The sequence below is a fragment of the Cordyceps fumosorosea genome (assembly GCF_001636725.1).
Source record: "Cordyceps fumosorosea ARSEF 2679 chromosome Unknown scaffold_34, whole genome shotgun sequence".
NCBI lineage: Eukaryota > Fungi > Ascomycota > Sordariomycetes > Hypocreales > Cordycipitaceae > Cordyceps > Cordyceps fumosorosea.
The window spans coordinates 153,269-165,909 of NW_017387334.1; the positions used below are offsets into that span (position 1 = coordinate 153,269).

Sequence of the window (12,641 nt, forward strand, 5' to 3'; positions counted from 1 at the left end):
CCCCCCCCCTCCTCATCTTCTTGCCCATCTACATTCCCGTTCCCCATGGCAAACGACAACCACGTCCGACTCCTGACCCTCGAAGCCGACGCCATCTTCGGCCTCGAGCCCACACCCACCTCCTCCTCGCACGTCCTCCGCGACCCCGCCCTGCACGCGCTGCTCATCTGCTCCGTCCGCCACGCCGGCGGCGTCGTCACTGCGCTGAGCCCATCCCTCGCCTCCCGCTGCGCCGCCTCCCCGGAGACCGTCGTCGCGCGCGCCGCCGCGGCGCTCGCCGATCTCCCGCGGCTCTTCCGGCTGCGCGCCGACGGCGCCGCGCCGCCCGCGGTGCTGGTGCACCTGCAGGACGCGCTGGGCCTGCCGAGCCACGCAATCGCCGGCGGGCCGACGTGGATCGTGCCGGACGCTATGCGCCGCGCTTTTTCGTGGGCGGGGGGTGAGGGCTTGCCGGCGGGCGTGCGCGTCGTCACCTCGGCGCGGGAGGGGGACAGGGCGCTGGTGGCGGGCTTGTCGCGGCCGAGCACCTGGGAGGAGGCAGGGTGGGCGGAGGCGATGACGGCGCCGGGTGCGCCGACGTGGGCCGTGGCTGTCTACGAGGAGGGGGGGGCCGTGGGAGAGATCGTGTGCGTGTGCCACACGCCGGCGCGCAACGACGAGGTGGCCGAGGCCGGCATCTGGACGCGCGAGGACTGGAGGGGCCGGGGGCTGGCGGCGCGCACCGTGGCGGCGTGGGCGACGGCGCACCCGCCGCAGACGAGGACACTCTTCTACAGCACGGCGAGGGAGAATGCCGCGTCGCAGGCCGTTGCGCGGACGCTGGGGCTGGAGGAGTTTGGGTACATCTGGAAGCTGTTGGTTATATAGGCGGGGAGGAGGTTGACTTGTAAGAGAGCACGAGACACAAAAGTTATTGCAGATTAGACTGGTATAGAAGGCAAGCGAGTACATCCAACTGTATTTTAAATTATCCGAGCTAGATTCCATCTCTTTACTCCTCCTCATCGCCACCGGCCGCGACGGCTTCCGTCTCAGCCTCGGCGGCGGCGGGCGCGTCGACGTCCTTGACGGTCTTGTGGGCATCGCCGTTGGTGGCCTTGGTGACTTCGGCGTCCTCGTCTGCGTCACCGTCGTCCTCGGCGTCGTCCTCAGCCTCGGCTTCTTCCTCTTCCTGCTCCTCCTCCTCCTCCTCTTCGTCGGCGGTAGGGGCCGTCTTGCGCTTCTTTACAGGCGGCGCATCGTCTGGGCGCGTGTTAGTGGGTGTTTTGCCAGGTGCGTTGGTATGCGCCGAGGTCGCAAAGTGTCACCAATGCGTTTGGAAGTTGCGCGCAATCTGTGGAGATGACTTACCATCCTGGCCGTTGGCGTCGTCGTCCTCGGCATCCTCGCCTTCAGCCTCGGCATCTTCGCCCTCCTCTTCTTCATCTTCGTAGTCGTCACCATCCTCGGAGGAAATGTATCTAATTGCGTCAGCATAAAGTCAAGTGTAATTTAATGATGAATGCCGAGTTTGGTGATGAATTGGCTGGCTTGCGCGATGCGATGGGTGGCAGGCGCAAACAACTTTGGCTGCTGACGAGCCAGCCGCGCAGCGCAGCCATTGCGACAATGCAAGACCAAAATTAGCAAAAGAAAAAACATACTCGGGTTCCTCTTCGCCGTCAGACTCTTCGGGGAGAGACACGAGCTCATCCTCCTCGTCCTCTTGCTTTCTCTTGCGGGTAGACATAGTGCTTGGTGGGTTGGTGTAAGCGGGTGAGAGAATAAAACGAAGGAGCGCAGCGAGCAACGAAACGTGTGTGATGGAATTCGGACAACCACCACGCAGCAGATAGCAGCAGAGCTATCAGATGCAACGATAGTGAAGGGAAAAGAGGTGATGTGTGGGAGAAGAAGAAGAGGGAAAAGAAAGAGCAGAGAAGAGAGGGACGGCGGATGAGAGGGAGGGTGGGCGAGCGAGCGACCCAGCCTTTGGACGGACTGAGCAGGCCAAAGCAAAGCCCGGCAGCGAAAAGCTGGGGGCGTGCTGAAGTGGGTGATCTAACAGGTTACTATGGGTTGTTTGCGGAGTATTTGCTAGTGCGGCGCAGAACACGAGCGCCTCTGTTTGTTGGGGGGTGCTGTTAGCGGTGTTTGAGGGGTTTAGGGGGTGCGCAGACGCCTGGCAGCTGGCAAGGCAACCTCAGCTTGTCGCGCCTTTTGGCATTGACATTGACCAAGTCTGTCAATGATTAAAACAAAAACAAAATTCTATCCGTAAATAAAGTCTCTTTATCCTGCCTTTTTGATTATTTTCAGTGATGAGCCTTGACTTCTATACATACCAGTAATCACCTCACCAGCCTCAGCTTCCGCCAGCTGCCATCCTCGACGGCCCGCCAAAATGCTCTGCGCCACGGCCTCAGCCACACCCACGGTCTCGTCCGCTCCTCCTCTCTCCTCAGCCCATCCATCCATTAACTCCTTGCATACGCTTTATCACATCACAGACAAATCCTCTCACACAGTTCCATCCTCGCTGGCTCAACACCACGCAACCCAACGCGCGCCCCGCACCGCTCAAGCCGAGAACAGCCAGAACCCCTCGATCCCTCCGCCCCAGCACTCCCACTCCAAGGCCGATCTGCTCCATAGCACATAAGCGGGTACAAGCTTCCACAGTGGATAAAGGCCGTCACTGTTTCGTCACTCCTAAACAGGCTGACCACGCAGTCGTTGCCAAAAGCCATATTCGTCCAACAGCCAAAACATTGCATTATGCCACCACTGTTGGACGCTGTATGACCACCCTTCACTCCAGTTACTCCCCCAGTATAGCCGTGGAGGATATTCAATGATCCTCCCCGTACGCAGTGACAGAAAGGTGTCTGAAGCCGCGTGCTACATCTACGTGGCTCTGAAAGTCGTAAGTCGTGAGAAGACGCAAACTCATGTTTGTGGTTGTACTCCTCAGTCTAGTCAAAAATGAAAGAAGATATAGAAATAAAGTAATATTATGCAATCGACTATCTATGTATCCATAATCTCCATACCGTGTGCCGTGTTTAGCCTGCCACCTGAGTGCAGTTTAAGAAGAGGATAATGATCTGAGAGTAAAGTCCTGATTTTGTCGTCCTTTGATGAGGCAATCTTCGCAGAGGAGAAACAAAAATAAGAGGAAGGTTAGGCTAGAGATAGCCCTGCGTAGAAGATATTAGTCAGGGAAGCATGGGGGTACTGATGAACTCACGTTGCGAAGGCCACGAAGACAGCGATGCCCGCCTGCATTCCGCAGGAATTATTCACGGTGGGCAAGTCCTCAGTGCCGGTGACTTTTTTGAATGGTGTTTGTTCGTAGCTGCTGCAACTTCCAAGGCCACTCTTATAAGCCACAAGAATGTAAAGACTGACTGCCAAAGGAAAACATTGCGCAAGGAGGCCGACCATGGTGATGGCTCTACCCTTCGTAGTGACAAGAAATAAGTTGAGGAACAAAGCGAAAATGTAGTAGAGAAAAGCAACAGCTACCAAGACTTCAGTGACGATCAGGTTTGTGTGGATAGGATAGGAAGTTCATTTGTGTTGAGTATGCCGAGAAAGACAGCGTTCAGCAGAATGACGATAAAGAAGCACAAGAATCGAAGCCAGACAAACAAAAGCGAGGAGGGCGGCCCTTCCCTGCAACTTGACTACTGCAAGTTCTGCCATATCGAGAAGTAGGCATTGCAGGTGATTTTGATCGTGGGTTGATGGGTGAGTGAGGAAGAGAGGCGAGGAGGTGATGGATGGGTGAGGAAGGGAGACGAGGCTGTGTTGGATTGCTTTTACACTTGAATAAATAAGTACCAAGTACACATGCGCAGGTGTTTGAGCAGGAGAAGAGGCGTGAGAGACGGATCTTCTTACTTGTACAAGCATCTTCTCTCCTTGGCCACGTACCACAACGTAACAGCTGGCAACACGACTGGCGGCCTCCCATGGTAGTGCACTCTAGACGTTACATAAGCTATACAACGCCTAGAAAGTCGGCTTTACATGCTGCCATTCGCCGACGCAGACTCATCAACGCTCAGTGATACACACTCGTGGCACATCCAGCAACAGTGCGAGGCCAGGTGCTAATAAAAGGCACCCTAGCGCCCTGAGTAACTGTGATAAATAAAGTACAAGCTGCGGGTGTACGCGTGGCTTTTATCTCCGTTTTCTGTATTAATTCGTCACCGTGCAGCCACTCAGGTTGGTACATGACATCGGCCAGGTACAAATGGCCTGTTGGTTAGCCTCAACAACAGCTCAACCATCGCAAATCAACTTCCCCGCCACCTCCAAGTCCCAAATCCGCCTTACAAGCCACGAAATACCGTTTCAGCTGCCAGTCGCCTTTAATCCAGAATTTATCATCCCACGAGTCGAGGCCACCGGTTGGCTGTGAGATTGACTGTTGCCTCCAGGGTATCAACAATGAACCAACACGGCACGCTGACCGCTATACAGAAACCGCGACAAGAAACAGTAAGGCTATTTATTGTCTTATGTGTACAAATTAGCCAGGCCTATATTAGTACAAAATACAAAACTTTCAAGCATTGGGCGCCGTCTTTGTTGAAACAAACATAGCGGCTTCACCACAAAGCAGTGAAACCTGCGTTACTGAGCATGAGGGTCGATTCACAGCGCACCAGGAGTATTATTATGCGCATTTACGAAAATATGAACAATTCCTCACTTATACTACCTAAGACCATTTGAATTGATTCTACTGATTGACGTCAGGCTCATCACTTTCCGTTGCACTCTATCACGTGATTCATGCCCGTACTTGTCATGCTCGAGACAAACGGCGAAACTGCCCTTAATTATCTTTCATCTCACATTATTGACTTCGAATCACCTTGGAGCAAAAGACAAAGGAGACAAAGAAAAAGTGTCATACGACAACTCATCCAGCCGCAATGTATTATTCCGATTACGAGTGCCCGGCCTGCAGGCGAGTGTTTAACACGGAGCACGCCATGCACCAGCACATGATACCAAGTCCAAAGCTACAACAATCTGCGCATGGTGAGTTTGCCCCGGCTAGTAGCCCGCCCCAAACCGTCGCGGGAAGGGGGACGGCCATGTCCATCTGAGATGCGATCCGCGTGCAGAACGCTCGCCCGCCACCGCCAGCATCTCAACTCGAACCGCCACAGAGGTGCCAGCGTGTCCTACCCCCTACCCTACTGCCGGCGGGGACTTCACCACCACCACCGGCCTCGAGCACCTCCTCGAGACCAACGCGTGCCCGCGAGTCCACACCGATCGCGACTCCACGTACCGCTTCGTGCGCAGCAAGGACCCGCAGGGGCTCATCGCCAAGAAGCTGCTGGACTGTGAGGTCTCGCACCGGCACGAGGCGACGGAGCGCGCCTGGAACGGCTACGCGTTCGAGTTCTACCTCCGCACCCGCGAGTTTGGCTGCCTGCACGGGCTGAACCAGCACCTGAACTCGGGAGCTCGTGAGTTTCTCGACCCTTGCATGAATAGGACGAGAGGGAACATCACTGACGCCAAGGGGTGGGGGGTAGACGAGGAGAAGCTCTATCGCTGCCCGAATCGCAATTGTCGTGAATTCAAGACACTGGCTGCCATCCTCAACCACCTGGAGAGCGAGTCGTGCGGCATCACCCGCTTCCAGACCGTGCAGAACAGCGTCGATCGGATGATGAGAGGTGGCAACCTGCTGACTATTTGACGCGCCTACTGGGCGCATATTTTCAACCTTTCGGTTCCCGTCTGGTTGACCATTGAGGCAATGGCCTGTCGCAGTTGTCCAGGCCGTCGGTGTTGTCGGAGAAAGCTGGACCGCGAAAGATCGTAGGCTGTTCCAGCCAGCCTGTGGGAAAAAGAGCCCATTGGTATATATCACAACATACTGTTAACAAGCTAACATACAGATCACCTGTCAAAGCATTATCGTTTTCACAAGTCTTTTCTCGAAAATCTTGACTACCAATCCAACGCCTACTGTCGCAAATATTCAACGCCATGAACAACCAGATCTTCAAACATTAAATTTCATTTTTTTTGGCCAGCTGAAAACATTACCTCGCAGACTGAGTCTTGAATAGAGGAAAATACCGTTTCAATTTAGCGTCCAGCCGCGCAATGCCAATAGGCTTGACCATGTAATCATCCGCCCCAACCGCGCTCGCCGCCTGCCGGTCCGCCTGGCTGTCCTGGCCCGTGATCATGAGGACGACGCTCGCGGCCCAGGCATTGTCCTGCTCCAGAGCGCGTATCTGCGCTGTGGCGTCTAGGCCGTCGCAGACGGGCATCTGCAGATCCATGAGAACCAGCTCGATAGGCGCGTCGCTCGCTGCAGGCGAAGCTTTGTGCTTTGAGAAGACGTCGACGGCTTGCTTGCCGTCGGTCGCGCTGAGGAAAGGCAGTCCGCGCTTCTTGCAGTACATTTGCAGGATGCCCAGGTTGACCAGGTTGTCGTCCACCACCAGCACCATCGGCGCGGCCGATCTCGTCGGTGGCCGAGGCGGTGCGCTTTGAGACGCTGACCCGGCTGAGGACTCGCAGGTGGGCGAAAAGAACGAATTCGACGTTTCTCTGCCAAGCTCGACCTGGCTGGACTGGTCACTCCGAGGTAGTGGCGATGACCCATCCATGGAGTTGTAGCCTTCATCTATAGTGGACGGTGAAGCAAGACCGCCAAGACCTTTCTTCTCATTGACAGGATCAGTTTCGACGGCTTTTGACGAGCGCAACATCGCGCTCATCTCATCGGCCATCTGAAGCGCACTGACAAGCCGCAAGCTCGAAAATGGCGGTGTCGCGTAAACGACTCTGGGCAGGCTTTCAAGGGACCCGGCGTCGACCGACTGTGGCACTAAACAGATCGCAACCTGCTCTAGGAGCACTGCCGTCCTGGCACGAAGTTTCTCTATGTCGCTGCTGTACTCGAATATCGTGAAACAATCCGCAGAGCGATCCGACGCGAAGCCCATGCGGGTTAGAAACTCGGCAAAATTTGAAGACAGAGTACGGCAAGACGAGTTCTTGTCCAGATTGTCGTAATTTGGCGGTAAATGCTTGAATGAAGCTGCTGGTGCTGCGACCGGAGGGTTGGCAGAGACTGCATGAATCATGTCGTCGAATGTCGCTCGGAAGTGCGTACCGTGGCCGACCCGCGACGAGACGAGCTCGACCGAGCCATGCAGCAGCGCAGCAAACTTGACGGCAATTGTCAATCCCAGTCCGGCGCCTGTCGAATGCTCATCGACCTTTTCATAGAGCTGAAAGACGCGCTCTTGGTCCTGCGGGGGAATGCCACGCCCTGTATCCTCCACATCGACCATGAATGTCTCTGTGCCCGGCCGCATCGAGAATTTGATTGTGACAACTCCCTCGGGTGTGTTTTGGATTGCATTATGGACCAGAGGCCAGATGGAATCTCGCAACAGGTTCATGTCCGTCAGGAGCTTACCGGTTGGGACCTCACAGTGGCAGAATACGGAGGCATTCATTCCTGTTTGGCTGACGGACGCTTCCAACACCTGCTTCAATAGCGCCCCTTCCAAATCGCCAACGTCGTGCATGGCGTACCGTCTTTCCGCCAGTGCAATGTCAGCCCATCTATTCAATGTGATCATGCTGTTAACGGTCGACATGAGTTCTCGGCCAGCTCCGGAGATTGTGTCGAGATAAAGTGACGTTTTTCCCGCAATGGGGGCACTCTCCGCATCTATTAATGCTGACCTCGACATCTCAGATAACGAAATGGCCCTTAATTCCTCGGACAACAGCTCGGCGGCACCGAGAATCCCATGAATCGGGGTTCTTAATTGGTGCGATACACCTCGAAGAAAATTTTCTTTCGCTTTGATGGCTTCGGTTAGGAGGCGCTTTTGCCATACTCGAGTTGCTAGATTTGCGCAAGTCTGTATGAACCAAGCGTCGACATCGTCAAAAATGCGTCGGAAATCTTTGGTGCCAACAACGAGCAGTGAATGGCCCAGCTCCGTGTCGCATTGCGAGGACATGAGACGCACTACCCTGTCTGTGGGAGTCTCGTTTTGGTTCGACGTGGCGATGATCTCGTCAATGTAGGCGGTGTCTTCCCACAGACCGTTCTTGAGACCTGGTGGCAGGACCTCCGGCCAGTTGACGTCGCAGCGATCTGCGTCGGATGGCTGTATACGGATGACCTCTCCTGGATAGGCATCTTGGAGAATCCCTAGCACCGCTGCGTGAGAATCCTGGAAACCGCTTCCATTCTCGACACTTTCAACGAGTTCGGCAAGGCGACGGCGCTCCCGTTGGCGCTGCGTGCGTGTGCACTGCACAATGTCCGCCACGACCCAGTCGGCGAGCCGCGTGAGCGTCTGCTGCTGTTGCTGCGATAATGGAGGCTGGCTCGTGGCCGAGGCGACGCAGATCGAACCCAGTCCGACGCACTCGCCGGACTCGTGCTGCATTCGAAGGGGGATGCCAGCGTAAGCTGCCAGCCCGCCTTTCTCGGCGTAGGGGCAGTCGCGGAACCGCCAGTCCTCTTGAAGACTTGGAAGGAGGAAGACGCTCTGCTTAATGTTAGCGGGGTTTCACGAGACCGTTTCATGTAGGGACAGGGCACGTACGCCAGGCGGTTGTGTGACAGTGTGCGCGCAGATGGTCTCGCCGCGGGGTAAGATGCCCAACTCGAGACCACCGACCGTCACCAGGCGAACGTAGACGTTGACATCGAGCAATCCGATGACGGCAAACTCCCACCCTGACGACTCCTGCGCGAGGCATGCCTTTTCCTGGAGGCCGGCGAGCAGCTCCGGCTCTTCCTCGAGGTGCCGCCCATAGTACCACAGCATGGAGAGCCTTAATCGCTCGTTCTTGGCTAGACGAGCCCGTAGGTAGCGGCAGTCGAGGGGCACCGCCGTCTCTTCCGGCACCGACGACACCGCGTACGGATCCAGCTTGGGCGGGTAGATGCATTTCGCCAGCTCCGGCACCCACGGCTCGACCGGGCGCCCCACATTCTCGGCATCGAAGACCGGGCCGACGGTCGTGGGCCGCGGGGGAGGAACGTCGGCTATGGCGTCTGGCGATGGCGTCAAGAGACTGGCGTCTGCCCTGGGGAAGAAGAACTGCATTCGGGGCGGCGCGCAGCGAGACGCGAGCCGCGCAGTCGTGTGAGTCGCAGCAGGTACGGGCGAACGGGCGCTGATGGAATGACCCTAGAGCGAGTGCGAACTATGTATGAGGAAGAAGAGTAAAAAGTGAGATTGAGCTGGCCATCCAGTAACGGTTGCGGGGCAGCAGCCTAGAGGTGTTCTAGAATCTGTCCCCGTTCAATACTTACTTCGCTGTTGATAATAACCCACAAAAGCACGATCGAGATGGTAGTTGCAATCGGCGCCTGCCAGCGTGCCACTAGTTACCAACGTGGTGGTTCTAGGAAACGGCGAAGCGAGAAAGGTCGGAATGGCATTCTGCCAGACCATGTTCTGGATAAATTGGAAATTTAAATGGTAATTCAACAGCATTTTTTTCGGCTTTGAAACTGAAGCTACACTGTGTAAGTGGCACGATTGTTGAGTGAGGTTCTACAGCCACGGCACATGTCCTTTTGTCCTGCGGAGCACTTGCTCCGGAGCTGGTTGTTGCCGTATTCGTACTGGCCTTGTTCTGGGTGATCGTCAAGCAATCACAAGAACTCGACCATTGCTAGTATCGTTTCTGCGACAAATATCCTGTGCTGATGATAAAAAGACTAAATGATAAGACGAAAAGTATCCCCTCGGCCTACCAGTGGCAGTGCATTCATCAACTCTCCGAGGAAAACACCCGCGCCGCTGTCCTCAGCCCTGGTATGTCACCCTGCAGTGTATTTCAATCAACCAACAGCGTACAGATACGCTCTTCCTTTTTACGACAGGAACGGGTCTCGTTTCCGTCTTTTTTTTTTCCTTTTTTTCCTTTTTTGAGCACGATAGTTTGGCTAGTGATGATGAGAACAGCTATTTACATCAATACCTACGACTGGTTAGCTAAAGTACCAGATCTTCGCCTCCGTCAATTGCTGTCATTTTTAACCATCCACCTAATCTTTTCTAACAATAGTACATCGCCAGCAAAATTCGGTACTCAAACCTTATGGGCATACTGGTCTGATATACTCCACGTACATTTGATAATTGCTCTGGAACTGCAGCAGCTGAGTTTGTATGCCACCAGACGCGCCAATCTTCAGCGCGTCCAGGTTCAGACCAAAGGACGCGTACGGCGCATCGTACAGCCTCGCATACCACTCCCTCCGAGCAGTCGGGCTTTCCCATCGCACGACGCACGTGTACCGGAGCATCTCGTTCTCGTCCACGGCGGGATCCCAGCCCCCGACAGCCTCCTCGTCACAAGCCCCTGCGTTGTGCTGGCTGCGTTGCCGGTTTGCTACCATGGAACTGGAAAAAAAGCAAATTGTTAAACGTGAGTTTTCTTCATGAGGACACGCACAGTTTGGATTACCTTTTCCACCGCGATACTGCGCTTGTAAAGAGACCTTGGTATCCGGGGTCATTCGGCACATGGAAGGTGTTGATTTCCATGCATGTATACTCGTGCATCCAAACGGAGGCAGGCATCGAACGATGTTCAAGCACCCACGTTTGGTCGACTTGCGGCGATGCTCGAACCAACGACTTGAGCGTGGCATGGTAGCGCTCTCTGGATGCCTCGTCCTCGTCAAAACGCCACACTAAATTTCAACACAAGGATTATTAGTCGGAGCAAAAGAAATTGTGCGTCTGCCTCCTTGCGTCTCTTACTGGTGATGATGGCCACGACCAAGTCCCGCTCATGGTCCAGCGCCCACGTCCCCATCTGGTACCCCTTTAACTTTGACAGCGGATGATGCAACGCTTCATGAACAGCCTCCGCAGATGAGATCTCGTGCAAGCGTATCCAGGCAACTTTCAGCAGACTGTTGTGTGGAGGAGGGCTGAGAGCGGGTAGCTCCGGAAGCTCCCCATCCTCGTTCAGGTCCCCTTGACTGCACTCACTTGCTCGCGGGCCTGGAAACCTTGTATTCTGTGTATTTTCGGAAGATGGAAGCGCTATTGCCGCTGCAGTATGTTGAAGCAAATCTGTGTCGCAAATCCATGCAATTGTGTCGCCAGGCGAGTTGTGCAGCGGCACCACCGGCCCAGCTGTCGCCGCGTCCTCGGTAAAACGAATCAAGTGCGAGTGAGTCTCTCGTTCGATCCCCGATATTGTTGCAAAATCCACATCATCTCTAAAATGCTCAGGGCTGCTTCCGTTCTTATCCAAAAGACTGAAGAAAATGGTCGGGGTTCGCGCCGTAGCGGCCTGCGCTTCCGTATGCTCGGCGAAGACGACGGCGTTGTGCTCTAGCCAGCCAGAGCAGAGGCTCGTGGAATCGAAGCGCGAGCAGAATTCCTGGTGAAATTCTTTCTTCTCGTCGCCATCCACAAAGGCGTCAAACGAGATCGTGACCACCCGTGTCCACTGGGTAGCAGCAGCAATGGCAGGCGCGCCCAGCTTGACGTGTCGATTCCAGACGTTAGAGGCAAGAAAAGCAGTCATGGGTTGAAACCCAGGCGATTTCTGAAACTCGTGCCATGCAGCGCTGCTCTTCCATTGAATGAAGCAAAAGATGGTATTGCCGTCGGGTCGCGTGACTCCCCACCGCAAGAAAACACAGCCGGGCATGGAGCGAATGTATCGCAACACGGCGGCCCAAAGCTTGCAAAGCGCACCCGTAGCATCTTGGATGTCCATCCCCTGCCTCAGCTCAAGCTTCAAGATGCTAAGAACAGGCATATCGCACATCTCAGAAGGCTGGCATCGGCTCCATAGCACGCCGTCCATCGCCGGCCCCATGGGTGGCCTCTCCATGCTGAGCAGCTTCTCGAGCTGCTGTCGCTGCAGCTCTTCCTGCCTCTTCCTCTCCATGTGCTCTCTTGTGAGCGTGATCCCATCGCAGCAGACATCAAAACCCCATGTTTGCATGATGGCGGCTAAGATTGCGTCCAATTTTGAGGCGATTCTGTTCACCAAAGCGGGCAAAACATGGGCTTGATCGCGAAAGCCCACCGTACTGTAAAACGTCGATACCGAGAAGAAATTAATGCTCGATTACCAAGAGGCGATGGCTACCTATGTACGACTTACCCGTGCGTCCACATTGTTCGGGAGCTGCCGCTTTCCGGCGAAAACAGCCTTAAAATAAACAAGGATCCTCTCCGTCGGATCCGGAGGCTCAATCCGGGCCCGTTGTCATCCAATATTGTCTGCAATATACATGCAGCATCGCCACCACCGCCTCCCCTCGCCTCCACCACCCACCATCGACGCCCGCGTGAGGGCTAATAGAAGATCTGCCACGGGCAGATGGACGTCTAAGCCAACGCGAGCAACCCGCTGTACACCACGGACGAGTACAGGCGGAGCGGCGCGAAGTCCGAGGGTATAGTCGCCAAGCTGTTTAGGGCTCCTTCGTCCAAGTAGATAGCCCTTTAGAGAAACCTATTCGCGGTGGTTGACGTGACTGTTACGCACGTTTGTGTTGTTTACTTGGCGCGCTTTTCTTCAACTGCCAGATAAGCTACTTCTGTAGAAAAGTACTTGGGTAGTAGCCGGCCAGCCATCCAGCCATCATTTAA

The 12,641-nt window shown here is 55.1% G+C and overlaps 4 protein-coding genes across 4 annotated transcripts; 2 read left to right on the forward strand and 2 right to left on the reverse strand.

The window, feature by feature from the left end:
• Positions 1 to 45: 45 nt before the first annotated feature.
• On the forward strand, positions 46 to 867 carry ISF_08731 (Acyl-CoA N-acyltransferase; the record flags this gene model as incomplete). Its single annotated transcript, XM_018852334.1, has 1 exon — positions 46 to 867. One exon carries the CDS (start codon positions 46 to 48, stop codon positions 865 to 867), a length of 822 nt encoding a protein of 273 aa, XP_018700521.1.
• A 124-nt stretch (positions 868 to 991) lies between these two features.
• On the reverse strand, positions 992 to 1,729 carry ISF_08732 (hypothetical protein; the record flags this gene model as incomplete). The annotated part of the gene is made up of 3 exons (XM_018852335.1): positions 992 to 1,242; positions 1,351 to 1,460; positions 1,644 to 1,729. The coding sequence occupies 3 exons, from the start codon at positions 1,727 to 1,729 to the stop codon at positions 992 to 994; spliced, it is 447 nt and encodes a 148-aa protein (XP_018700522.1).
• Positions 1,730 to 4,991: 3,262 nt separating this feature from the next.
• ISF_08733 (hypothetical protein) lies at positions 4,992 to 5,713 on the forward strand (the record flags this gene model as incomplete). Its single annotated transcript, XM_018852336.1, has 2 exons — positions 4,992 to 5,040; positions 5,127 to 5,713. The coding sequence occupies 2 exons, from the start codon at positions 4,992 to 4,994 to the stop codon at positions 5,711 to 5,713; spliced, it is 636 nt and encodes a 211-aa protein (XP_018700523.1).
• Positions 5,714 to 6,062: 349 nt separating this feature from the next.
• ISF_08734 (CheY-like superfamily) lies at positions 6,063 to 11,988 on the reverse strand (the record flags this gene model as incomplete). The annotated part of the gene is made up of 6 exons (XM_018852337.1): positions 6,063 to 8,549; positions 8,607 to 9,197; positions 9,770 to 9,827; positions 10,149 to 10,421; positions 10,486 to 10,714; positions 10,785 to 11,988. The coding sequence occupies 6 exons, from the start codon at positions 11,986 to 11,988 to the stop codon at positions 6,063 to 6,065; spliced, it is 4,842 nt and encodes a 1,613-aa protein (XP_018700524.1).
• Positions 11,989 to 12,641: the final 653 nt, after the last annotated feature.